General features: G+C 49.7%; 1 protein-coding gene across 1 annotated transcript in view; it reads left to right on the top strand.

Annotated features, from left to right (window-relative positions):
• Positions 1–26937, top strand: part of TET3 (tet methylcytosine dioxygenase 3) — a 119288-nt gene that overhangs the window by 7960 nt on the left and 84391 nt on the right. Inside the window, 1 exon segment of the mRNA XM_037806418.1 lies at positions 6784–6840. Coding sequence (XP_037662346.1) covers positions 6784–6840 — 57 coding nt within the window.

The following is a 26937-nucleotide window of genomic DNA, read 5'->3' as shown; positions in this document are numbered from 1 at the left end:
AGTCTCGGGGGAAGAGGGAGCCAGTTCCTTTATGTAGAGGAGTGTGCAGAACTTTTATCAGTGGGTGGAAGATATAAGCAGGTAGACTGAACCTCATTAGAAAAAAGAATTTTCTAGCATTTACAGCTGTTCCAAGACTGAAGCACCAGCCCAGAGAGGTGGCACTTTTCCTGATAGAGGCTGGGCACCGACTGGTGGGGATGCTGTGGGACATCCCTCAACCAGGTGGGAGCTTCCACTCTCGGTGGTCTCTTGCTAAGATTATGTAAAGTAAAATGTTGCATCTATTTTTATATTCCTTACACAACTGCCCAGCAGAAGAAACATCTATCTTGGGCCATAACATTTCTGGTCAAGTTCTACACTTAATCTTATCCCTCAGTCACAGTCCCTGACCTGGGCAAAGGTAGAGCCTGTGAACCTTCTGAAAACTTCAGCCAAATGTGTGAATTTGCTGGGGTGGGTTTTCTCAGGGGAGGGGATCCGTGGTTTTCATCAGATTGTTGAGAGTATTCATGACCTCCCCAAATTTAAGGAGCATGTTCTATCTGAACTGTCTGATATGGTAGCCCTGAGCCACATGTGGTGATTTAAATTTAAGCTAATTATGTTTCTGTCTCCGTGGGAAGTCCTGTTGGACAGCTCTTCGAGGCTGGACGTCCAGCTGCTTTGTGTGGTCTTTGGACCGTCACGGAGGCCTCTTTCTGAGGTTAGGAAAATAGCTGTCTGGCTTGGCCCATTTCAGGAATTTTTAATTTTAGGGTCCTTTCCCTCACCTCGAGGTAGGTGGTTAAGGTGTGTGGAAAGAGACAGTGGTTCAAATCCATGGCAAAGCTCACTGCTTCTCCCTGAGGGCCGTGTTTTACTTATCTGCTGATTGTGAAGGAGTAACAAAAGGGGTGAGGTGTGGCTGCCTCCCCACAAAGGCTCTCTCCCAGCTCCCTCATGGGGCAAACACCCTGTGCCATCCACAGTCTTGATCAGCAACCACTGTGAGCTTTGCTCGTCTTTACATCTCATCCAAAGACCTACTCCTGCACGGACCGTGCCTGGATTCACCCCTCTCTGCCTCGGGTTCTCTCATCTGGAAAAAGGAGCGTGGGAGTGGGCCAGAAAGGGTGTCACTCCACTCCCCTCTCCACTCCCCATCCCTTCTTTGCAGCTCCCTGTGGTTTGAGGGTGGGATGCTCAGGAAGACAGAGGCTGTGGAAAGGAAGGAGACCCATTGTCTCCTTTTGAGCCCTGGCCCAGCCCAGCTGGCTGTTTCGGAGGTGAGCCTCTGCCCTAGCATCACCCCTAGCCATCAGTGCAGGGCCGAGGCTGTGGTGCCCTGTCCTGGGGCAGGGGCTGGGGGACCTCTCTGTGGCTTTGCTGAAGGAAAGCTGGCAGCCTAGTGTGGGGGAACTGGCTGGCCTTCAGGTGCCCACAGGTGCCACAGGTAGCCCAAGCAAGAGACACAGGCCGAAGCGCTGTCACTCAGCTCTTAACCTGCCGTGGGCTTTGACTGATCTAAGTTCTGTCTGCAGCACCTGCCTTCCCCGTGCCCAGCCAGGGAGTTAGTGGAAGAGGGAATGTGTCTCCCATCGCCGTCAGAGCAGCCAGTCGAGATTCTCGGATTGGAAGGGGAGTTGTGTTCGGTGGAGTCATTTGGGGGCGTCCGCCAGACTGCGCGTGTCCCCTTTGCGGAGTTGGGTGGCTCCTCTTCCTGGCGGGGCTTCGGCTTCTGCTCCGACTCGCAGCCCCGCCTGCCTTCCCAGCCCCTTTCGGTCGGCGAGGCTCACCTGGCACCGGCCGTGCAGAGCACCAAGCTGAGCGGCATGCAGCGGGGAGGGACTCGGTGCTTAATGAGCTCACAGCCCGGGGAGGGAGACGGCGTGGAAACAAATAATTACCATACAGTCTGGTAGTACCATGAGGGAGGTTCGCCTTGAGGGCAGAGACTGGCCGTAGTCACCTTTGGACCCCCAGAGCCCAGCGGGAGGGTAAGGAACACACTTTGTCGGTTTCAGGGCAGCAATATGCGAAGGGTAAGGAGGGGCCTTCCAGGAGGAGGGGGCGATGCTATGCAGATGCCGGTGGCGGGCTCTGGGAGGATGCAGAATGCTGGGCTCCACCTGGGGGCACGCACGTGTCCTCAGGTGCAACCACTCAGCATTCCTGTCCCTTCTCAACAGCATTGTGCGCTCCCTTGTCATACGCTTGGGTCCTGGAGCATCTGGTGGTCCAGATTCAGGGTGGGGGAGGCTGCTGAGGTTTATGGAGTATAATCCCTCTCACACGCATCTGGAAGGGCATGCGGGGTGTGGGCAGAGCCGCGGCTGCTACCTGCCAGCTTTGGCGGGTCCCGGGTATGTTCTGGGTGCTGGCCTGGGAGCAAGCGGGCGGAGTTGTTGGCTGGTGAGGGACCATTTTCCCTTGGGCATCGCCAGGCACCTTCATCCAGTCTGGTTCTGCTGCATCTCAAGGGGGAGCATCTTTCCTTCTTCTATCACTGCTGCTCCCTTTTTACCACCACCTCCTCCTCCTCCTCCTCTTTCTGGGTTTCCTCCTCCCTGCAATTGCCATTGACACAGGCTTCCGCTGCCAAAGCTAATTGCGAGGCCTGATCAGTGAATGAAGGCACAGGCAGTTCCCATGACAACCGCAAAGAGTTTCAAATATAGGGGATGATGTGTGTGTGATGGGCTGCAATTACTTGGGTGGAAATTGATGCGTGGACACCGGGGACTTCAAACAGAGGCTCCGAAGGTGGAGGGGGTGTTGGGTTTCTTTAGCAGGATCCTTTGTGCGATGGAGAGGGAAGGGAAGGAGGTCCCTGTCTTCCCCCCCAGGCAGTTCCAAGTGCCTTCAGTGTGTGCAGCATTGTCGGGCAAACCCTCGCAGGGGCTCTGGAGAGGCACAGCCCCAGTCATTCCGGTTGGAGAGGCAGGAAATGTGTATACGGAGAGACAAATAGCGGAACCAAGCATCAGATAAGAAACGTTGGAGGTGCTGTCGGCTGGAGAGGAATGGAGTAACCGGAGAAGGCTTCCTGGAGGAAGCAGGGCTTGCACTGAGCTTTGAAGTAGAGTCCTGTGGAGGGGGATTTCAATCAGGACACGGGCCATGGCGAGGGAGGAAGAGAAGCTGGTCTCCCTTTATCCCCTGCCAGTTCTAGAAAAGGTAAGTTGACCTAAAAATACAGAGCTACACAGGGCAGCCCTGACTGTAGTACCCTGGCAAGTGAGGGGGTGGCAAGAGCCCTGCTCAGTCAGCTTCTAGCTGTGTCACCTTGGACAAGATGCTTAGCTTCTCTGCATCCTGATTTCTCCATCTGTAAGATGGGCATGGCCAACACCTGTCACATGGGCTCATTTTGGCAGTTAATTAGGATTCGGTATGTCAGGTTCTGGGGATGGGGCGACGGGGTTGGTGCTTGGTAAATTCTCCTGACAGCCCCCCGCCCCCAGCCTGTGTCTGGATATGACTCTATCGCTTTTTGCACATCTGGGTCTTTGCACATCTGGGGTGTGTTCTGCCTGAGGTTCTCAGAGTTGGGTACTGAAAAGTGAGTGAATCCATTTGCCTCTTCCTAGTGGGGAGGGCTATGCCCCTACTCCTTCTTCTGGGAACGCGGTAGAGACTGTAGGTTATGCTGGAAGGTGAGAGGCTCGGCCTTGTGCACAGGTGTCTGAAGCACCTCTACTCCGTCATTATGAAGTCCCAAATGTTAAAAGAGTGGCAGATGGAGATGGGAGGGGGGCAGGTGTGGGGTGTAGGCTGTGCAGAGCTGCCAGGGGTGAGCTTCTGTTCCTTCTGGTCCAGCATGTGCCTCTGTGCTGCCTGCGAGCCCTGGCATTCTCCCACAGGCTCCTCTGAGGTAGCCACCGGCTGCTGGGGAGCAGGGCAGGGACCTGTGGTTGGGGTAGGGCTGAGTTAGTACTGGGGGAGGGGCAGAACAAGCCCCTGGGGCGGGGAGGAGGGAGACGCGTGCGGGGACAACAAGGCTGGGGCAGGGCTGCAGTTGACAGTTCAGGTGTGCAGGTCCTGTCCTTCCAGGGAAGCAGGTGTCCATCGGATCCTCAGGGGCCCAGACAGTAAATCTCAGCGCCCAGGCTCTCCTCTCCATCCTCCTTGGGTAGAAAGTCCGCTCAGCACATTCCAGCTTTATGCTGAGCCTAGTAAAGTGGGGAAGGCAGGCCCCCGCCCACGTGGGGAAGACCGCCGTGTAAACAAATAACCGCACTGCCTGGCGACTGGTGCTCTACAAGACACGTGCGCTGCTTGCTCCGTGGAGACCCAGGAGCGGGTGATGCCAGTGGGGGCTTGGTGATCTGGGAAAGCTGCAGAGGGCAGGCAGCATTTGCACCCTATTAGCTTGCCGGGTGGGGACAGGGAATCCAGGCAGATGGAACAGCGTGGGTGAAGTGTCAGATCCAGAACTTGAAGGGAAGTGGTGGGGTTTGAGTGACCCCCGCCCTCTGCATCTCTTTGGAGTTAGCTGAGAGAGAGAGGGTAGAAACTTGCGATGAGAAGGGCCTAGGTTTGACTTCCAGCCCACCGCCACTCACCAGCTGTGTGCCGACTGGCAAGTAACTTGACATCTTCAGGCCCATTTCCCCTTAACAGACAAGGTTGTTTGTAGAGTAAGTTAAATGAGATGAGCCTGTGGGGTGGTTGGCACCGTGCCTGGGATGTAGCAGGGGCTTGATAAACTGTGGCAGCCAAACCAGCAACTGTATTGTTTTTGTCCGAACTGTGTCAACCTCTTATCTAGTGGCAGACTGTGTGTGGGTGAGTGGGTGGGGCAGGGGTGCAAGGGACCCGGAAGAAGGAGGGGCTCCAGCTTGGCCTGGCCAAGGCAAAAGCTAAGGGGAGCAGAAGCCCAGTTTCCCAGCTTGAACTGTCGCCCGGGACTCTGCTCCTTGCCCTGCCTTGACACCTGCCCGCCTCTGTGTCCCAGGGAGGAGCTGGGCAGGACTGCCCTTTGTCCCCAGGTGTGAGGCAGGTGTGGCCCCAGTGTCTCCTGGAGTCTCCACACCAGAGGCCAGCTTTATGGTCTCTCTCTAGACAGCTCATTCCATTCTGAAAACTCCTTGGGGCCTCTGGGAGGGGGCAGCAGTTGGGCATCTGTGCTGGAGTGGGAAGAGAGCCAGTCACTGACTCAGAGACTCTCACTAACTCATACTAACTACTCATACTAACTCCTCCCACAAGCTACTTCTCTCAGCCTTGACTTACTCATGTCTCGTGCAAATGAGAAGGAGCCCCTGGTGAGCTCTTAGAGGGATGAGGAGTGATGGGAGCTAGGTAGTGTTTCTTCATGGACTCCTCACTGCAGATCTGAGGTAGCTGCTTCTTTTATCCCATTTTACAGATTTGGAAAGTTGAGGCCAAGGTCAGGTGTGACTCCCAAGCTCCTGCAGTTAGGCAGTGGTGTGCAGGAACAGGGAGAAGATGGTGTAGAGAAGGGCACACTCAGTGATGCCTGGGAATTAAATCCAGGAGTGGACTGCAGACCTTTCTTGCCCCTCTCTGTTCTTTCTCCTTCTACCTCTCCAAGATAGGAGAAAACAATGTGTGTGGGGCTGTCTGGGTGGCGTGGAGTATGAGGGGTGCTGTGTGGGTGTCTGTGTGTACCAGGAAGGCAAGGCTGACTTGGTGAGGTTTTGAGCCTCAGGGAGGTGGGTGCCAAGAAGCAGCCCATTCATTTCCTGAGGTGAGCCTCCCAGAGGGAGGGTTTGGAGACCGGAGTGGAGGGTTAGGACTGCACAATGGTCACGAATGTGGTCTTTAGAGCCAGACAGACCTGGCTCGAGTCCCAGCTCTGATGCTTTCTAGCTGTGTGACCTTGGGTAAGTTATTTCACTTGTCTCGCCGGTTTCCTCATGTGCAAAATGGGCTAAATTTTCCCACTGCCCGGCGCCCCCACCCTCCCACGCCTTTCAGGATTGATGGGGCAGTTGCTTCGCATAGCGCCTGGCACCCTTGTAGCTGCTGCTAGGATGAGGCAGTTGGTTGGAGTCCTGTGTACGTTTAGAGAGTGGCCCCAGCCGGAGCCCACCGGCGCCTGCCCTAAGGAGGCGCAGTCCTGCAGAAATCGGTCATCTTTGACCCCGGAGATGCAGAGCGTGCCTTCCGGGTATTGCCGCCGGGGGCCCCTCCCCGGGGGGGGGCAGGGGTGCCCCGGGATCCCCCAGCGTGCGTGCGGGGACAGGCGGCCGGGCTGGGAAGCAGCAGCCCCCTTCCCGGCGGGGCCCCCGCCCCCCGGCGGGCAGGTCCGCCCCGCGGGCCCTGCCCCCGCCCGGCCGGCCGCGGCGATTGGCTGGCGGGCGCGCCGCCCCCTCGCACACCATCCGCGGCGGGGAGGGGAGCCAAGCCGGCAGCTGGCCGCCGCCGCCTCTGCAGTGCCTCCCTCCGTGCGCTCCGGCTGGGATAATGGGAGGCGCGGCGGCCGGTCGATGCAGCAGAGGAGGCCGGCCGAGGTGGAGCGGGCAGGGCGAGGGGCGACGAGGGGAGGCCGGCCGCGGGGAGGAGGGGCAGGGTCCTCGGGGCTCCCGGGGAGGGTTCAAAAGGGAGAACTGAAAACAAAACACACAGGAAGGAGAAGGAGCCCATCAGCAGCTTCTGGGTGGCAGCTGGAGGCAGGAAGATGGTCCCCGCTGTCCTTTCTTTCCGAGGCCCCCTCCTCTCCCGCTCGCCTCCTTCCCCTTCGGTGGTGGGGGCTGGGAGGGCACGACAGAAGGACTTTGCTTCTTTCCTCCTATCAGTCTGGCTCATCAGTCTCTCGGGCTTCTCTTGCAGGTGGAAATAAAGGCTGGTGAAGGAGCCGGGCCCTGGGGAACAGGGGCGCCTGTCAAGGTATCGTGCATGCGCGCGCGCGCGTGTGTGTGTGTGTGTGTGTGTGCGCGCGCGCGCGCGTGCGTGCGGCGGGGGTGAGGGGTTTGACTGGATTGGATTAAAATAAAGGGTCTCCTCCGCTGACCCCTTAATCCCCCGCTGTGTGTGTAACAGCAGCTGAGGGGGACGGGTGGGGGCTGTGGGCGGCCAGTGAATTCTCAGGCCTGTGTGGGTTTTGTTTGGATTCTTTTTGCTTTCTCAGCTGTCTGGTTTGGGTGCAGTTGGGGTTGGTTTGTTGAACTGTTATTATTTTTTAAGACATGCACCCCACTCCCCACTCCTGCCTCTAGAAACCTCTCTTGAGAATGCCCCTGGCACTGATGGTTGGCATCCAATCTGCAGAAATCCCCCCGGGGGTGGGGGGTGGGGGGGCCTGCGAGGGGGAGGGGGTAATTGTGCTCCTGAGTCTGAAGCTGATAGGGTGTCGTTAGTCATGCTGCTGTCACCATGGAGATGACTGGGAGGCGAGGAGGTGGTGGGGGTGAGGATATTTTGGGTAGGGTGGGGGCTGATGCAACATCATGACTGGGACTCCGGCGGGCGTCTGCTGTTACTCCGCACGGCTTGGTGTCTGGGGGACTGGGAAGGGAGTGTTAGCAGGTGTGTGGGAAGCAAAGATGGGGGCAATGTGCTTCTCCCTGTGGCTGGCTGAGGGCAGGGGCAGGGAGAGGGAGCGTCTGGTGGGGTGTTGGCCCCAGTGTGTAACGTGGAAGGACATGCTGGGGAACCACAGTCCACTCAGGTTGGCAAGGGCCGGGGTCAGTAGATGTCCCTGGGCTTTGCCTGTGTTTCCGGAGCGGGGGACCCACCGTGAGTTTAGGATTACTCAGCAATTACTTCACTCAGGGAACAGAAAGCAGAGCGGGAGACAGTTCTTTGCGGCTGCCTCTCAAGTCCAGAGCTGAACGGCCGGGAAGGAGTGGGGAGACAGCTTGCGGAGGGGGGGGGGGGCAGGGCAGGGCAGGTGGGCTTTCCCTCCTGGGATAGAGGATGCCCGTTCCTGCCCCAGCCCCACCTTCCCCTTCTGCCCCAGGGGAGCCTGGCTCCTCCGGTAGCAGGTGGGTGAGCTGCTCGGTGTCCCCAGATGCTCTTAGTTTTTCCTCCCTGGAAGTTCTCCTACCACTTCCTGGGAAAGTTGTGGGAAGCTCCGCGGAGGCGCTGGAAGTGGCACCCTGCTGCCTCACTGCCTGGGTGGGGACACTGGCAGGGAGGAGCTGTGCCTCCCCTCGTGGGCTGGGGGCTCCTGGGAGAGGCTGCAGGGGAGATGAGGAGGCCAGGGTGGTTCCCTGGCCTCATCCCAAGGAACTGGAGCAAGGAAGCACTTGGGGGAGGGGCAGAAATTTTGCATCTGGAGCAGCTTCTGGGGAAGGAGAAGAGCCAGGTGGCACTGGCTCCCCTGAGGCACTGGGCATGCCTTAGTGACACTGGAGTCGTGGGTGATGGCCGGGCCTGGCATGAGACTGTGGGAGGCCCCTGAAGCAAGTGGAGTGTGGGTGGGGAGAAGAAAGCTGTGAGCTCGTGCCAACACTTGCTCCCTGTTCTCTCCCCCACCCCAACAGGTCCCCCATATTCCACCTCTGCTTCCTTCTCTGGCCTCTCCCTGCTGACTTCACGTGGGGTGCACTGTTGCAGGGGTGGGGGTATGGAGGTCGTGGAGTGGACCCCAGTTCTGCTCCCCACCCGGAGAAAACAGGACAAGGAGATGAGAGCAGATGGGCTCAGGCAGGGGGCATCTTCCTCCCTCCCACCTCTCTGTCCGGTCTTGTCAGCCAGAGCTTCCTCTCTGCTGGGAGAAAGGGCTGCCGGCAGGTTTGTTTACCCCGGAGAGCACCCCTTCCTGCCGGAGAGCACCCCTTCCTGCCATGGTGGTGATGGCTCTCCTTGGCAGGCTGCTTCCCTTCAGCTCATTCCAAGGGTGTTCCGCACCTCTCCCTGCCGGCGCCCTGCTGGCTCTGGGAACCACAGTCCTGCGGGAGATTCCCAGTGTAATACCTGGTTGGCCCTTAGCCTTGCGGGCAGATGGCAGGGGCTACTTTAAAAACCAGAGGAAGCCCTTTGAACAAGTCTTCTTCGTCTCCCTTTCTCGGAGTGGGGTCTGAGCTGGCTGAGTCTTTAAAGCACTGCGGCTCTGTCTGTGCTTGTTTTGATTGTTGAGGTGCTGTCAGAAGTGTAGCTTCCTCTCTGTGCAACTCAGGCACTGCCGGCAAGTACTTGGGTCTGAGCCTCCCACCTCTGCTGCACATGGTCTTTCCCTGGGTGTCCACTTGGGTGGGGTGTCATGGGTACCCCCGGATGGGGCAGTTCCGTCATCAGGTTGTGGTGTAAGAAGAGCTCGTTCTGAAATCAGGCCAAGACTCTGGGCACAGGGAAGTGGGGGTATCCCAGTCTGCATTCCCACAGGAGGGGCAAGCCCCACAGGTGAACGGTACCCAGCAGCCTGTGGGAACATGCAGTCTACCGTGTGCTGAGTTCTGCCAGGCTTTCAAGAATATCTGTGATGTTGGGGGTATGTGGTGCCTAGCCCAGGGTTTTGCACAGAGCTGAGCTTGATAAACGCAAGCTGTCATTTTCCTGTCTCGTGTGTTACACGGCCCCCCGTGATATCCCAGGGAGTGTGCCGCGGCACAGGCTGGGCAGGGATGAGTGCCAATCCCGGGAGCACCCGGCTGCCTTGCTTCAGGCTCCCACGCTGCTCCCGCGCTCTGCCCCATGGGAACCGATGACTGGTGGAGAAGTCTGGAAACTATTTTGGGAGTGAGCCCAGGACCTCTGCCTCCCGTATCTCCTTTTGACCCCTGCAGAAATACCCCTCTGTCAAGGATCTGCAACCCTCAACTTTCCACACACATGCTGTGGGTCACTCCCATTAGGTCTTTTATACCTGCTTTTCTCATTCCCCAGCCTTTTATGAGGGGCCAGGAGAACCCCTTCTCTCTGAGGTACATTTATAAGTTGCAGTGAGCTTGGGCAAATGGGGAAGCAGGGGAGTATGTCAGGCCGGAGCAGGAAAGGAGCCAGCCCAGAGGATTTCAGAGTTGAGTTTGAGGACAGAGAGAGAGTGGACTTTTCCCTTCCTTGCTGGGAACTGGAATTAGTGTCCTCGAGTTCGGCTCTACCTCCTTGGTGGCCCCAGCTCTTTTGAGGACTTTGCAAGATAGACTCCTGAGTGGGCAGAAGGGAGAGCCTTCGTGCCCAGATGGTGCTGGGGGCTGGGGTTGCCCTCATGGATCACCGTGATGGCTCTTGCAGCCCTCTTGCTGGGCCCACTAAGGAGGAGCCTGGGCACTGGGCTCCTTCCAGCTGCAGATGGACATTTCTGTGAGAAATGGGCTTTGTGGTCTTGCCAAGTTCCCTCCCATAGCCTGGAGGCTGAAGCAAAGGGTTTGGCTCGCTGGGATGGGGGCAGGGAGTATGCTTGTGGGGCTCTGGTTTGGCGCCTCTTTAATTGGGTCTCCCCAATTTAAGAGGCTAAAGTGCTCTTTTTCCCACCCCGGACCTCTTGGGCTTGTGGCCACGTTTCCTTTCATACCTGGGCATCTGGGAGTGGGCTGAGGACTCACCCTTGTTCCCAGAGTCTCTGCAGCTTCTGAGGAGGAGGTGGATTCCTTGTGGGTCCTTTTGGGAAGGCTTTGGGTGAATAGGGGGCAGGGATGGCCCGGATGGTTGAAAACTGTCTATGATGGTGCTAACCAGGACACAGCCCCGTCCTCATCTGCTGCAGCCCCCTTCCTTCATCCCTTGGTCTTTCAACATTTACTAAGCATTTACCATGTCCCACATACAGTACTAAGTCTTGAAAAATTGGGGAAATCATTATGAGTTGCTCCTCACAAAACCATTTGAATAGACTCAGAGACCTTAACGATGTCAGCTAAAATCCTAACTCTAGGTGGGAAAGCCAGTATTGGCAATTTTTGTCTTTTTATGTAGTAAACACTTTTGCTCTCTATTTTGCATGTGGGGCTGTGAACTTACACATGGCAGACAAAACCCTCACATGCAGCTGTGCCTTAGCTCTTTAAAGAGTCCTTTAGTCCATGGCTCAGGGAATGCTGATGCTCAAGGCACTTGGGAGGAAGAATCAACACACCGAGCAAGAATAAGTTAGTGTTTCCGGAATCCAGTGACGACAGATTAGGGTAGTGGGATCAGAAATGGGCTAGCTGGGAAGGGAACTTAGTTTTGAAAAGATGTTGAGATCCAGGTAAAGCGGGATGGAAATACTGTGCCTGGGCAGGAAAGTTTGAACCTGAAATCGTCTTCTACCAGTTAAGAGGGTTTGTGTGGATAAGAGTGTAAGCAGCCTTTACTGCTTCAGGGGGTCTCCGAGGAGACCCGCAGGCTGAGAAGAGCAGAGGGGGAGAAGTATCTAGTTTCTTTACTCTCTGTTCCCTGCTCTGTTCCTACTGCGTTAGCCTTGGAAGGCCACTTGGTGTCCCTGGGCTTCGGTTTCCTCTGTGAAACGAAGGAGTTACCTACCAAAGTTAGTTTTTATCAAACCAAGTGTTCGGAGGGACCAGCTTGCTTGCTTTCTTTAGTTCTTTCGTTCTTTCTCCAAAGCATTGCAAACCCAGACATGGCCCTGCTGGCACAACTAGTTTGCAGCTTGTGCCACCTGTGGCCGCTCTCAGGAGCTCAGCATCCAGACGGGTCTGTAAGCCCTTGAGCGAGGCGAGTCCCGCGACTGTGTGCTGGGATGTGGCAGCTTCGAATTGCTCTCAGTTTCTGTCTGCTTGCTCTGGGTCGTGTGTTCATGTTGTGGTGGACAGGGGTAGGCAGTTGGCAGGCCACCCCCTGAGCGGACCTTGCCTTTGAACTCTGCCCCTGGGAGTGCAGAGTCTCTGTGTTTTGATTCCCTGCCCCTCTTCTGGACGGAACCTCCAAACTCTTCAGTGCCCTCGTCTCAGGGGCAGAGCCTCCACTCAGAGGGGCAGCGAGCTCCCCATCCCCGAGAGTCCCTCGGAGTATTCTGAAAGATGCACTTGTGTCTCAGCTTCTGTAGGTAAGGGTGCCTCCTGCCTTCTCTTCCGTTTCTGCAAGTCTCAAATTCTGATGCAGGAGTGCCAGGACCTGGGGAGCCCCCTGAAGGGAGAGGAGTGTGTGTGTGTTTGTGTGTGTGTGTACACGGCATGATTTAGAGGAAGAGAACAACCAAGCCCCAGGCCAGGTATCGGTATCCTTTAGAGTGGATTTAGGTCTGCAAGAGCTTCATTGCCTTAGGCAGGGCCCCTTGAATTTGTAGCTTTTTCCATTTGTTGGCTTTTAACAACTTATTAGCTTTTCCCATGGGAGCTGATTCTATAAGGACAGACATCCTAATGGTTTTGATTGCATGAATTTGGGCATCTCCTAATTCCCCTACCCCCTGCAAACAGTTTGTGGTTGTTTTTTTCCCCTGCTGAGGTTCTATGGCTTTTTTGCTTGAGATGCTAAATTTTAGACAACAAAGTCAACATGCTAATTTCCTTCTACTCTGGAGGAGAGTGGGGAGGGGGTTAAGGGGCAGGTCGCCCCCGTCTTGCCGCAAAAGTATTCCTTAAGAGGCAACGAAAATCCTGGTTACCTCTGTCGCCTGGAACCATTGTGCCCTTGGTGATTAAGTAATTGGATTTTTCAACCCCGCCTTCTGGCATTTTTCACGTGTAATCCTAACCTCCTGGGCTTTGGGAAGGAAACAAAGGCATTGAAAGGGTTTGTAACTTGTTCCTGACGGGAAGCCCTGGCCGGCCCTGTTGACTGAGCCTTCCTGCTTCGCCGCCTCTGCAGCCTCCACGCCTCCCCCACCCCAACATCTCCTGTCCCCAGGAGTCCTTTTCTCTGTCCCCGCAGGCCGTGGGTCCCTGCTGAGCGCAGGGAGTTTACCGAAGGGGCAGTTTGCTGACAGTCCCCTGTCCATGGTCCCTTCCTGCTGGCCGCTCCGTGGAAGGGGGAAGAACCGGGGAGGTAGTGACTCCTGTCAGAGGCAGGGGAGAGACCCTGGAGGGGGGTTCTGGGCAGAGAACCCTGCCTGGGTCCCCAAACAGAGTCCCTTGACTGCACTTTCTTCCTTGAGTTTGACCCCTAGGCCAGGTCATTTCTCTGTGAGCTTGAATCAGTCAGCCTGGGATGCGGAGGGCTGCCGGGCCCAGAGCCGCGAGGCCGTGCCCTCCTAATTTGGGCCATGGTTGCCCTGTACCCTGAGCTCGAGGGGGTACTGTTATTTCCGATCCCATGCAGTTCAGTTGACTCGAACCCCCCAGGTTAGGTCAGACGCCACAGGTTAAGGGCTCCATCCTCACCAGACGGCCCTCACCTCAGGCACCAGCTACCCATTTGGGGGTTCCTAGCACCACCTGCACTTTGCTACAAATTTCAGGGTTCCCACCACCCCCTCAGATTTGATAATTTTCTAGGATGACTAGCAGAACTCAGGAAAGTATTACACTTATGATTAGTTTTATTAAAAGGAAAAGATACAAGTAAGAGATGCATAGGGTGAGGTCTGGGGGAAGGGGTCCTCCATGCCCTCTCTCTGTGGAGTCAGGATGTGTTGCCTTCCAGGTGGGCACATTGATGTATATTACCAGGTTTTTATTGGGGTCTTATGATGTGGGCATGAGCGACTGGATCGCTGCCCGTGGAGTTGAGCTCAACCTTGAGCCACCACCCCACCCCGAGGGTCTGGCCCACTGGAGGTGGCTCAGAGCTCTGACCCACCCATCACTTGTTTGGACTTCCTTGTGTGCATACTACCTGTGTGGTTCCCACCCGGAGTCACCCTGTTAGCGTCAAGTGTCAGGCGTGGTCCGGAGGGCCTGTCAGGAATAACAGGACACTCTTATCATGGGAAGGTCCACAGAGTTAGAGGGTATCTCCCAGGAGCTCTTTCTGAGACAGAGACAAGCCGAGCTCTATGTTAGACATCAGGAAGGAAAGCAGAGGTGGATCTTCAGGGTAGCACTGGAGGCCGTGCCCACGAGATGCCACCCTGTTTCTCCTGGCAGTGTGGCCCTCTCTCTCCTCCTCCTAGGACACCCCTCACGGCCTCAGCCCATTCCCACCCCTGCTTCGCAATACAGCTTTGTGAAGTGGGGACCAGGGACCTGTGTCACAATCTTCTAGGGAGCTTGGGAGATGCCACGGGGTTGCCAGATCAAGAAAGCTGTCGATGGGGGGGTCACACTCGTGGGCTCCTGTTGCACAGTTAGGTGGAACGGACGCGGGATGTGGGTGGTGTGGGGACTTGGGGGTGAGTGCTGGGCTCTGGGCAGGTGGGCCCTGGGGCCTGCCCTGCGCCTGGGCCCTCCCTGATGGCTGAGCCACACTCCGACCTCTGCCTATTCCTCCCAGTGCTCTCTCTCCCTGGTTTCCTGTTTTCCAGCTGTTGGTTCCCAGAAGTGCCATTTGGACCCTGGGTAGTAGTTAGGGCTTAGCTTGGGGTTGTGTGGTTGGAGAGGCGTGTGTCTTGGAGCTGTGCTGGCACGTGTTCCGGGCAGCCCAAACACCCCAGCTGGGAGCCAGAACCCGGAGTTCTGGGTCCAACCTTGGGAAGCCCCTCCCGCTCACCTCCAAGTCGGGGGTGTTGCTCCCCACTGGGTCTCTGTCGGGGTTGAGGGGAGGTGGATGTGGAGGGGGATCTGGGTGGGTGCCAGGGTACTTCAGCCCTAAACTCTTGCTCCCACCCCCGCAGCCTCACCCAGACGGGCAGGGGCCACGCTTCAACTTGCCCAGAGTTTTCAGTGGCCAGTCCCTCTGGTTCAACTGGTTTAGTGGTTCTCAGTCTTGGCTGCATATTAGAGTCATCTGGGGACCTTTTAAAGGAGAGACTAGCAGCGCCTGGATCCCCACCCCTCAGGGTCTGATGCGCCTGGTCTGGAGTGGGGCCTGGGCCCCCGCATTTAAAAAGCTCCCCAGATGATTTGCCCGTGCAGCCTGGAGTGAGAGCTCCTGCACTTATCCAGTTTGTCTCTCCCTGTCTCTCCCATACCCCTGGGTGGCCCCAGAAATTTTTTTTCTCATCTGTTGATAATTTTACTGATAATATAGTCTGGAAAAATTAAGACAAGGAAACATGTCAGACAAAATCCTGGACTTGACGGTTCCAAGAGACTGATCATGAGTGTATTTATTAAAATCAGAATTGAAGAGGGAAAGTCTCTGTAGCAGATGACAGAAACTGAGTTTTCCCCTCTCCAGTTCTTAATTTTTAAAAACTTTCAGTATAGTATACATACAGAAAAATGCACACATTGTGTACAACTTGGTGAATTTTCACAAAGTAAACACACCCGTGCAGCCAGCACTTGGCTCAAGAAACCAGTAGTACACCTCATTCCTGTTGCCCAGAATTTCCATGGCATTTGGGAAAAATCAGGTCAGACCCTGGTCATAGGATGGCAGCCGAGCTGATGTGGGGCCTGGAGGACTTCAGCTTGTCCTCCTTTGGGGATACCTTTACACACCTGTGCAGGTGCACCTGAAACTGACTGGGTTTCACTGTGACAAGGTGCAGGGCAGAGGAACTCGGCAACCCTCTCTCCCCATGTTACATTCTTCCTTGTCTTCTTTCGTTCCCCTCCTACCTTGTCCTTCAGGCTTGGCAGTCCCCAGGGTTGGCTAAATTGAAATGTCTTTACCACCTGTATGTATATATTATACAGGTAATACATGTTCTCTGGAAAGTTTAGGAGACAGAAATAGACAGACATGGGGGAATTCACCTGTAATTTCACATCCCACATATGAAAGTTATCTGGAATGTCCATTCAGATGCTTTATTCTATGCATACTAGTCAACTGTTTCACACTGTTGATAAGAATGGTTTGATGCTTTTTTTTTTTAAACAGTGTTCTTCACACACCATACTTTCCATCCCAAGTGTACAATCAGTGGCTCAGGGTGTAATCACAGAGTTGTGCATGCATCACCACAGTCAATTTGAAAACATTCTCATTGCTCCAAAAAGAAAGACCCCATACCCCTCATACCCCCCTGTTATTGACAGTTAGCACTGCTGTAGTACCTTTTCTCCAGCTGTTGAAAGAATATCACAGTGTTACTGTGATAGTACAGTACAACTGTAGTCCACACTGTGCAATACTGTTTTATGGCCCACTTTACCCTACCTGCTAACTATCAGTAATGCTATGTGGGGTTACTCACCGTATGTGAGGGTAGGTGCATGGGGAAAAGTTTTAATAATTTTCTCAGTCCTCACAATAGCTCTAAAGCAGGTGGCGGTAGCCTCACTTTTCAGACAGGGAAACTGAGGTTCGGTTGGTAGCTTGACCAATGGGCAGAGTTGGAATCTTGGCGAGGGTGTCTGACTTCAAAGCGGCCAGTGGGCACACAGCCTCCCTCTGGGACCGTCCTTCCATGTTAATCTCATTTGGCAAATATTTCTTGAGCAGAGGACACGCTTCTTCTTAGTGATGTTTTTTTCTTTTCACTTTAAGGTGATGTTACTATTGATTGCTGGTTTGAGGTATTCTGTTTCAAGTTAAGGAAATGGTCTCCTATTCCATTTTTCTTAGATTAAAAAAATTTTTTTAGTGTTCCTGTAGGTTTACAGAAAAATCATGCAGAAAGTACAGCTCTCCTTTTCCATTTTATTAAGAAGTTTTTTTTCCTATTAGTTGTGTTTCATTTTGTCACGTGCCTTTTGATCATGGTTTGAAGACCAAATGATTTTTCTCCTTTATCTGTTAATAGGATGAATTATGTAATACATTTCTTAACATTGAGCTGTCTTTGTCTTCCTTGAATATAACATACTTAGTAATGGGGTGTAATTTTTTAACATGATGTTGATTTGGTTTTCTAATATGGGAGTTTTGCACCTGTACATGTGAGTGCGATTGACCTGTAATTTTTCTTTTTTGTTTTTGTTGTCAGATGTTGGTATTAGTGTAATAGTAACTTCATATAATGGATTGTGAAACTTTTATTCTTTTGTTATCCTTTGGAATAGTTTAAATAATACAGTATAAATAATTTCATTCCTTAAAGATGTGAAATGATCTGCTGATGAAACTTTCTGGGCCTTTTTTTTTAAGAGAGAGGATCTTTGCAGCTTCTAGTTTTTTTCTTCGTCCCTGTGGCTACGGGTGTAAAATGTTTGCTTGTTTTTTTTTCCACATAATTGATCCATTTTCAGATTTATTAGCATAATGTGTATACAATTACTGCTTTTCAGTTCCCTCAATATCTGTGGTCTTACCACTTTTTTCATTTCCAATGTTATATATTAATTTTTTTCTTTCCCTTGCTTAGCTTTGCCAGAGGTTTATGTTATTTTGTTGGTCTTACCAAAGACCAATTAAAAGCACATAGATTTATCAATTCCCTTTCTTCCTCCTTTCTTCCTTCCTTCCTTCCTTCCTTCCTCCTTCCTTCCTTCCTCTTTTCCTTCCTCTTTTCTTCCTTCCTTCCTTCTTTCCTTCCTTTGTGTCTGTCTTTCTGCCTCCCTTCCTCCCTTCCTCCGTTCCTCCGTTCCTCCCTTTCCCTAAGCAAAGTCAGTTTGAATTTATTGCCTAGAACTGGAGCAGGTCCTAAGCCCAAATGTGTTTTGATAGTATTTAGAAAAGCCTCCTCCCTAGCAGCAGAGGAAATAAAGCTAGAAGCTAGGGACTGAGAGCAAGTATCTGTCCACGAGCTCGTGGCTGAGCTGAGCAGGGCTAGGCTGCAGGTGAAAGTCTTGCTTCCCACTTCTCTCTGCACATCTAGAAAATATGGCCCAGTTGGTGTCCTTGAGGCCATGAAGAGTGTTCTAGGATGGAGAGAAGAATAGGAGGAGAAAGGGATCCATAGTGCCAGGAAACACAGGGTGGCATCTCTTCAACACAGCCCCCACTGTGCCACTGAGATTCGCTTCTCTGTTCCTTCCTGGGAGGCTTGCAACAGACACCAAAGTTAGGAGGGAAGCCGTCTCCTCTCTCCGGGTCCAGCAGGGTCTGAGGCAGTGACAGGGCTCTTCCGCCTCCCAGGCTGAACTTACTGAAACTGGCAGAGAAATGACTTGGCAACACTTTGGGATCACCCTTCATCCTCACTCCTTAGGGCAATGAAAGGGGAGGGTGTGGCCAGGAAGGGGGCAGAGAAGTGGTGGACTTTGAGTTCAAGCTAGAAACCAGTGGTAGTGAGGGATGGACTTCAACCTAGAAATCAATAGTAATGTTATTGTTATTTTTTTCCAAGATAGAAAAAAAAAAATAACTTAAAAATAAGGCAAACATGCCCATTTAATGAAGTCAAATAACATAAAAGCATATAAATTGGAAAACCAGAAGTCCCTTTCTCTTCATTTCAGTGTAGTCACTGCTAAAAATTTATACATATTGTTCCATACTTTAAAATGAATGTGAACTTGTTACCTTTTTCTGCATTAATGTGCTTATACCATACTTTTTTTTGGTTGTTGTAATCTTTAATTTACTCTTAGGATATTGAGGACATCTTTTCATGTCAACACATTTTTCTTAGCCTTTTAAATAGCTACAGAGTATTTCGTTTTATGGGTTTATTATAATTAATTTGTTTTCTATTGATGGACATCTATAGCTTCAATTTTTTGCAATTATAAATGAACATCTTTGTACATGTATTTTTGATTATTCAAGTATATATATATAGGACAAAATCATAGAAATAGAATTTTAATTGATGTTGTCAAATTACCTTCCCAAAAGGTCTATCAAATACATTTTCCCACTGACACTGAATGAGAAATTACCAGTCTTTAATTTGTGCCAATTTGATAGGTGAAAATGGTATCTCGTTTTAGTTTATTTTATTTATGAAATTGAGAATGTTTTGAAATGTTAGCCATTTTGCATTCTGAGTATTACTTGAAATATCCATTACCCACTTTTAATTAGGTTGACTTTTTGTTGATTCATAAATACTCTTAATATATTATTGGTATTAATTGTTATAATTTGAAAAAAACTGGTCTCATTTGTCTTTCATTGTGTAGAGATTTGATTTTTATACAGTCAGAATCTATCATTCTTTTAGCCTCTTGAGTTTTTAGTTTAAAGCTTTATGTTGTGCCTTCAGATCTCTAAGCTGAGATTTATATTTGTATATAGTATAAGGTAGGGACCTAACTTTTCCCAAATAAAAAAGTCTGTTATCCCCAATCTATTATTTATAGTTTCCCCATGGCTTGTAATTCCACCTTAAGCCTATTATAAAAACTCATTTATACATGGGAGTTGTAGGGGCTTTTCAGTTTCATTGAATTATTTGTCTGATTCTCTGTTAGTATTTAATTGTTTTAATTACCATGCCATTTTGGTAAAAGCTCCCCCAATTATTCATTTTTTTTCCACACCCTTGTCTTGGCTTTGCTTTTACATTTGCTTCTCCAAGTAAGCTTAGAAGCAACTTGTTGATTTTCACGTGAAACTGTTGGAATTTTTCAATTGGAATTGCATGGAATGTATAGATTTTTGGAGGAGACTGGATAGTTTTATAATGCATCTTCCCATTCAGGGAATTGGAAGTATATCTCCATTCTAATTTTTGTTTCTTTTGAAGTTTGTAAACTTCAAAAGTGTATCTCCATTCTAACTTTGTGTGTCTTTTGAAGTTTGTAAAGTTTTCTTCATATGGGTTTTACATATTTCTTGTTAACTTTTATTCCTAGACTTGTTGGGGTACTCATCTTACTCAATTTCATGTCCCCAATAACTGGCACAAAGCCTGGTGTTTTTGCTAAAGGTTTGCTGAAAGTGCCTAAATGCAATCTACCAGAAATGGTTTGGCCTTTACAATGGGGGTTTATTAGTTCACATATTTACAGTTCTAAGGCATGTCCAAATTAAGGCATCAAGAGGTAGATACCTTCTCTGAGGAAAGGCCGATGGTGTCCGGGGTTCCTCTGTCACATGGAAGGCACATGGCTGGAGTCTGTTGGGCCTTTCCCTGGGTTAGCTTCTCGTTTCTGTTGCTTTCTCCAGAATGTCTCTGGGCTTCTGTCTCAGCTTCTCTCTCTTAGCTCCTGTGCATCCTTGCTTGTTTTTCCCAGGGTGTTTCTCTCTTAAGTGTCTGGGGGTCCTCTGTTAGCTTCTCTGGGGCAAACTCTGGGCTTCGTCCACTAGTATCTCCAGTACCTTTCTGTCTGCATCCCCAAGCATCTGGTTCTGGGTTTGTGTGAGCTCTGAGGTCTGTGTCTGCTCTAAGCTCTCTTAAGGACTCCAGTAAACTAATTAAGACCCACCTTGAATGGGCAGGCCCACATCTCCATGGAAACAACCTAATCAAAAGATCCCACCCATAATATGTCTGCCCCACAAGATTGGATTAAAAGAGCATGGCTTTTCTGGGGGTACTTATAGATTCAAACCAGCACACCTAGCATATTGTAAATCCTCTTAAATGCTTGTGGAACCAGTTTGATGAGAGACCATGAGCTTCACTCTTCAAAGTAAGACAATCAGACCAACAAGAGGAGCAGAATAAAGCAGCCCTAGGTCCCAGCTTGAACTCATAGGCCACAGAAGGTCCCGGCCATTTTCCCATAGGCAGAAGTCAGGCAGGTCCCCTCTGATCCACACCTCATAATTAGCCTGTGACTCACCGCCCACTTGCCCACTTGTCCTTAACCCTCCTCAGCACTAACTACCAGGCAGAACTGCCTTCTTGTTTCCCACACATGAAAGGTGGCACAGAACACGGCTTATCTGCAAGTTCCCTTTGGGGATAATGATTCGTCTTGACCAGTAGCAGAGCTCGTAAAGATCACTGGTGAAGGTGGTGCCACATCTGTCTGCCCCCTCCTCCTCCTCACTGTAGCATCTTCTTTCCCATGTTCTCCAGAGTCTGCCCCCACCCCCAAGTGTTTTCTAGGGGAAGTTCTTTTGTACCATTGTGCTAATCCTCCCCCAGTGTATTTGCATTTTATTTGTGATGAGGAGTCAAAGACACTGCTTCTTAGGAATCTGGCGCCCCCTTAGCAGTCATTCTGGCCTTTCCCTTCACCAGAGCTGGGGTGGGACCTGTCTAGGAAAGCGGGTCCACTGGGACCCCTGGACGAGGGACCCCTCAGCCCTGGGACGTGGGGGCTGCTGTCTTGGAGACACAGGAAACCCTGCTATTGTCAAGCAGGATTCGGAATTTCTGCCTCTTGATCTGCATAAAAAGGTGGCTCGCGCTTGTAGAAGAATTACGGGTTTGGGGTGGGCTGGGAGCCGCTTTCCATTCCCTCTGTAACCGATGTGCGTCTGGTCCAGCGTGTCGGTGGCCTTTGTTTGACAGCAGCGGTGATCTCTTACTCATTTGGCCGGCGTTCTGCATTCGCCCGCCATTCCCCGCTCATTCATTCCAGACGCTCAGGGATGGAAACACTTTCTTTGGCTCCTTTGCTAGTTTGTTTTAATCCCCCCAGGGAACAGTGCAACCAAGGGTACATTCAAAAGTTGTTGGGGACCTGGGAGGGAGGCGGACGCACGGCTGTGACACCCCATCGTGTCTTAGTCTCCCAGTGCCCACCTGGGGCAGCGAGGTTCCGAGTGCCGGGTAGCCCCAGGGCTGAGGGGGGTCACGATGGGCTCTGGCCTGCTCGGTGCCAAGCCTTCGGGCCCCTCCTGGAAGCCACAGCTGTCTCCCTGCCAACTCTGGAGGAGCCGCCTTCTCAGGGTGCTGAGCAGAAACTCTTGACAGATGGACCTCCGGGAACCTGTGGGTTTGTTCCAAATGCGTTCTCCTGGAGCAGAGCGGATTCCAGCACTCAGCCGGCTGCTCAGGACTGTAGCTCACGGGCTGGGGAGAGTTTTTTCCTACCCTCCTCTCCCTTCCTGTTGCCCCCCTTTCCAAGAGCAGAGGCACTGCCCACTGACAGATCCAGTCCGTAAGATGCCAGTTGGGGCTTTCCAGTCTTCTCCTGCCTGAAGTCACTGGGGGCGGGGGGAGGAGGGGTCTCTCAAAGGGTAGTTCATGGACCACCATTGGGAGAATCGCCTCCACAGCCAGAGAGTCTGGGGCTGGGACCCGGCTCTGCACTGGTAGCCAGCTCCCTCCCTGCAATTGCTGTGCCCTCTGCAGTGTGAGAATTGTTTGATGCTCTCCAAACTTGATCAAGACTGGAAAGACATACTCATAGTGCTGTGATGGTTTGTGAGAAGGCCAGACCTGATGCAGACACTTGTGAAAATGCAAGGAGGACCACATATGCTCAATTTTACTACATATGCTCAAACTCTAGAGAATATATATATATATATTTTTTGCTATTGTTCATGACAATGCATGCAGATTCATTGCAGAAAATTCAGGAAATGCAGGTAAGCAAAAGGAAGAAAAGAAAAAAAATCCGTAATTATACCATGCTGAGAGAATTCCTCTTAATATTTTGGTCTTTCTAGATCAAACAGATATATACTTTTTTCATTTTGAGTGTCTTCATTGATTTTCTTCTGATAATCAAAATAATATGTTTATTATAGAAACTTATCTAATTGGCATTCAAAATTGGTATTAAATGTTTTGTTTTGCAACTCTTGTTACCATGTTTAGTTGCAATCTGCATTTCTTCTTTGAGTATCCTTTGATTTACCTATTTTTCTTTTGTATGGTTTTCTTATGAATTTGTAAGGGAGCTTCATATATTAGTAGTAGTAACTATCATATCTTAGCAAATTAGACACATTTATTTTATTAGTTTAAGCAATTTTTTTTTTTATTTTGCCAAGCTTTTATTTATGTGTTTATATGGTCAAATCTAGTCCCAGTAGTTTTTCAATTGATTGTTTTTGGTGCTAGACAGACAGGCACTGCTTCTGCAGTTTTTACAAGGAATCAAAGGGAGTGCTGAGATATAGGCTAGCCTAGTGCTTCTCGCATTTTAATGTACATCCTAGCCACCTGGGGATCTGGTTATGACAAATTTTGATTCACATGGTCTGGAGTGGGGCTTTCAGGTGAGCTGAAATTGCCATCCCAGGACCACACTTGGAGTAACCAGGGCCAGGAAGTTTCCAAACCTGGCTGATGAATGCAAGGAACTGAGGAGCATTTTGGAAGTTTTCTGTACCTTATGCTGAGATGTCAGACTGTGGGACTGGGTCCCAGCTTGGCCACATCTCGCTCTGTGACTCGGGGACAGTGCCGTGGCCTTTCTCATCCCTTGTCTATAAAATGGAGAAGATAGTGTTTACCTCACAGGGGTATGGGAGAATTCAATGAAAGAATAAAAGAGATCATTATTTTTTATGAGCTGAAAAAATAATGTAATAACTGCTGGGATGGTGTCCTTTTTGGATGATAGCTCTCTGGCAGATTTCTTCTGTGTTTATGGATATTGTCTATATTTCTGCCACCTCTAAATTTTCCCAGAAAATGGTCCTTTCATTAAAATTTTCAAAGTTTTTAGTAAAGCATTTCATGTAGTATTCACTAATGATGGTTATATTCCTTTTTACATTTCTAATATTATTTATGATTTTTCTTTTTCTAATCAGCCTTGTCGGAGGTTTGTTTATTTTATTGGCCTTTGGGAGATCCATCTCTTAGATTCATTTATAAATACCACTCCATTTTGTTTACTTATCAACTATTGCCTTTTCCCTACTTTTCTTAGTTTTTATTTTCTAGCTTCTTGGATTGAAAACTTTTCTTCTTTTAGCAAAAGTATTTATAGAAACAAGAGTTTTTCTTGTTATTAATTTATCTTCAAATCTGTAATTGTGATTCTGATTTTTTTTTTCTAGACCCTAGAGTTACTTAGGAGGCTTACTTAGAATTTCCAGATGCTGTGTTTCTTTTGGTTAGAGGCGGCTTAAAGGCTATCCTCCCAGGGGTAGACTGCTTGGCAATCCAGCCCATGAGTCGGTGCTCCATGTGTGCCTGTGTGCTTGTTGTTGCAGCGTGTGTGTGTGTGTGTGTGTGTGTGTGTGTGTGTGTGTGTGTGTGTGTGTGTGTGTTGATGAAACTTCGGGTTATTCCTCTGGGGTGTCCGTGAGAGTGTGTGGAGGGAAGGGGTCCTTGGAGGAGAGCAGGGTGGTCCCCAATCTAAGGCCATCTGCTTCTCTGCATCCTGATCCCATCACTCCCTCCCTGCTCTGTGGCTCCCATCCACTGCCTGGGGTGGTTCTGGGCTCCCTGTCCCTCAGGCTGGACTATAGCAGCTGGGGCTAGAGAGGGGGCAGGGCTTAGAGGACCGGAGTTCTAGAGCTTCCTGCTGCCACTGACGGGGCCACTCGCTTCAGCCTCAGTTTCCTCTTCCTCATCCGTAAAATGCCGATAATGCTGCTTTCTCAGAAACTGGAAGAGCCTTAGAGATCTTCCGGTAACATAATCCTTTTAAAAAATGTTTTTGTTTTGTCATAATTTCAGGCTTTCAGAAAAGTTGCAGGAATAGTACAAAGAATTCTCTTCATCCAGAGTCCTCAAATGTTAACATTTTACCACAGTTGCTTTCTTCTTTTTTTCTCTCTCATTTTTATTTGACTTACTTGAAAGTAAGTAGCAGATGTGATGCCTTTTTACCGCTGAATGCTTGAATGTGCATTTTCTGAAATCACATAAATAACCACAATGCATTGATCAGAATTAGAAAATAATATTGATATTCTGCCACTAGCTAATCTACCAACCTTACTCAAATTTTACCGATTGTCACAATGTTCTTTGTAGGAGGAAAAAAAACTCCGTATCACACAGTTGTATTCAGTGGACATGTTTTGTTTTGTTTTTAATTGATACGAAATTCACGTAACATAATATTAACAATTTTAAAGTAGCATTTAGTGTCATTTAGTGCATTCACAATGTTGTGCAGATTCTAGTTCCAGAACGTTTTCATCTTCCCAAAAGTAAGCAATTGCCCTCCCTTCCCAAACCCCTCTCCCAGTCCCTGCTAACCACCTCCTGGTCCTTTGGATTTGCCTACTCTGGTTATTTTATATAAATGGAGTCATATGATATGTGACCTATTGTGTCTGGCTTCTTTTACCTAGCATAATGCATTTCAGGTTCATCCATATTGTAGCATGTATCAGTAATTTATTCTTTTTTATGGCTGAATAATATTCCATTATAATTCTATACCACAAATTATTTATCCATTCATCTGTTGATGGACATCTGGGCTGTTTCCACCTTTTGTCTATTGTGAATAGTGCTGCTATTCACAGAGTTGGAGTCCCTGTTTTCAATGATTAGGGCTGTATACCTGGGAGTGGAGTTGCTGGTTCGTGGTAATTCTGTGCTTAACTCCTTGGAAGAACTGCCAGACTGCTTTCCACAGCAGCTGTACCAATTTACAGTCCCACCAGCAATGCACAAGTGTCCCTATTTCTCCACATCCTCACCAACACTTACATTGTTTTGTTTTTTATAGCCATCCTTTACCTAATAGCTAATGATGTTGAGCATCTTTTCACGTGCTCTTCTGTCATTTGTGTATCTTCTTTGGAGAAATGTCTTTTCAAATCCTTTGCCCTTTTTAGAGTTGGGTTGTTTTTTTGTTGTTGAGTTGCAAGTGTTCTTTATTCTTAATACTAGATCATTTTCAGATGTATGATTTGCAAATATTTTCACCCATTCTGCTATTGTCTTTTCATTTTCTTGATAGTGTCCTTTGCACAAATGTTCTTAATTTTGATGAACTCCAATTTATCTATTTTTTCTTTTGTTGCTTGTGCTTTTGGTATCATGGCTAAGAATCCATTGCCTAGTACAAGGTCCTGAAGATGTTCCCCTGTGTCTTCTTCAAAGAGGTTTATGATTTTAGCTCTTATGTTTAGATCACTGATCCATTTTGAGTTAATTTTTTTGTGAGGTAGGGGTCCAATTTCATTCTTCTGCATGTAGGTATCCAGTTATCCCAGGACCATTTGTTGAAGAGACTGTTCTTTCCCCATTGAATGGTCTTGGCACCTTCGTCAAAAATCAGCTGGCTCTAGATATATGGGTTTATTTCTGGACTCTCAGTTTATTCCTTTGGTATATCTAGCCATTTGAAAGTAACATACTGGTTTGATTACCATCACTTTTTAGTAGGTTTTGAGTTGGAAAGTGGGAGTTCTCCAACTTTGTCTTCTTCTTTTCAATATTGTTGGGCTGTTTGGGGCCTCTTGAGCTCTTTGTGAATCTGAGGTTCAGCATGCCCATTTCCTCAAAAAGGCTATTGGTATTTGTGTGTGTGTGTGTGTGTGTGTGTGTGTGTGTGTGTTTTCCCTTGCTCTTTTTTTTTAATTCATTTTTATTGAGATATATTCACATACCATACAATCATCCAAAGTGTACAGTCAGTTGCTCACAGTACCATCATATAGTTTTACATTCATCACCCCAATCTATTTTTGAACATTTTCCTTATACCAGAAAGAATCAGATTAAGAATAAAAAATAAAAATAAAAAAGAACACCCAAATCATCCCCCTCATCCCACCCTATTTTTCATTTAGTTTTTGTCCCCATTTTTCTACTCATCCATCCATACACTGAATAAAGGGAATGTGAGCCACAAGGCTTTCACAATCACACTGTCACCCTTTTAAGCTGCATTGCTATACAATCATCTTCAAGAGTCAAGGCTACTGGGTTGTAGTTTGATAGTTTCAGGTATTTATTTCCAGCTGTTTCACTGCACTAAAACCTAAAAAGGGTGATCTGTATAGTGCATAAGAGTGCCCACCAGAGTGACTTCTCGACTCCATTTGGAGTCTCTCAGCCACTGAAACTTTGTTTCATTTCATTTTGCATCTCCCTTTTGGTCAAGAATATGTTCTCAATCCCACAGTGTTGGGTCCACATTCGGCCCCGGGAGTCATATGCCATGTTGCCAGGGGGATTTACACCCCTGGGAGTCAGATCCCACGGAGTGGGGAGGGCAGTGAGTTCTCCTGCCGAGTTGGCTTAGCTAGAGAGAGGGGATACCTGTGAGCAACAAAGAAGGACTCAGTGGTCAACACCTAGGCACAATTATAAGCAGGTTTAGCCTCTCCTTTGTGGTAACGAGCTTCATAAGGGCAAGTTCCATGATAGAGCACTCAGTACATCAAGCCATCAGTCCTCAGTGTTGTTGAGAACATCAGCAACAATCCAGGTGAGGAAGCCCAACACCTCTGCATTTT

This window comes from Choloepus didactylus, chromosome 17, assembly GCF_015220235.1.
Source record: "Choloepus didactylus isolate mChoDid1 chromosome 17, mChoDid1.pri, whole genome shotgun sequence".
NCBI lineage: Eukaryota > Metazoa > Chordata > Mammalia > Pilosa > Megalonychidae > Choloepus > Choloepus didactylus.
The sequence above is the reverse complement of the archived record's forward strand: the minus strand, read 5'-3'. Positions and strand labels throughout refer to the sequence as shown.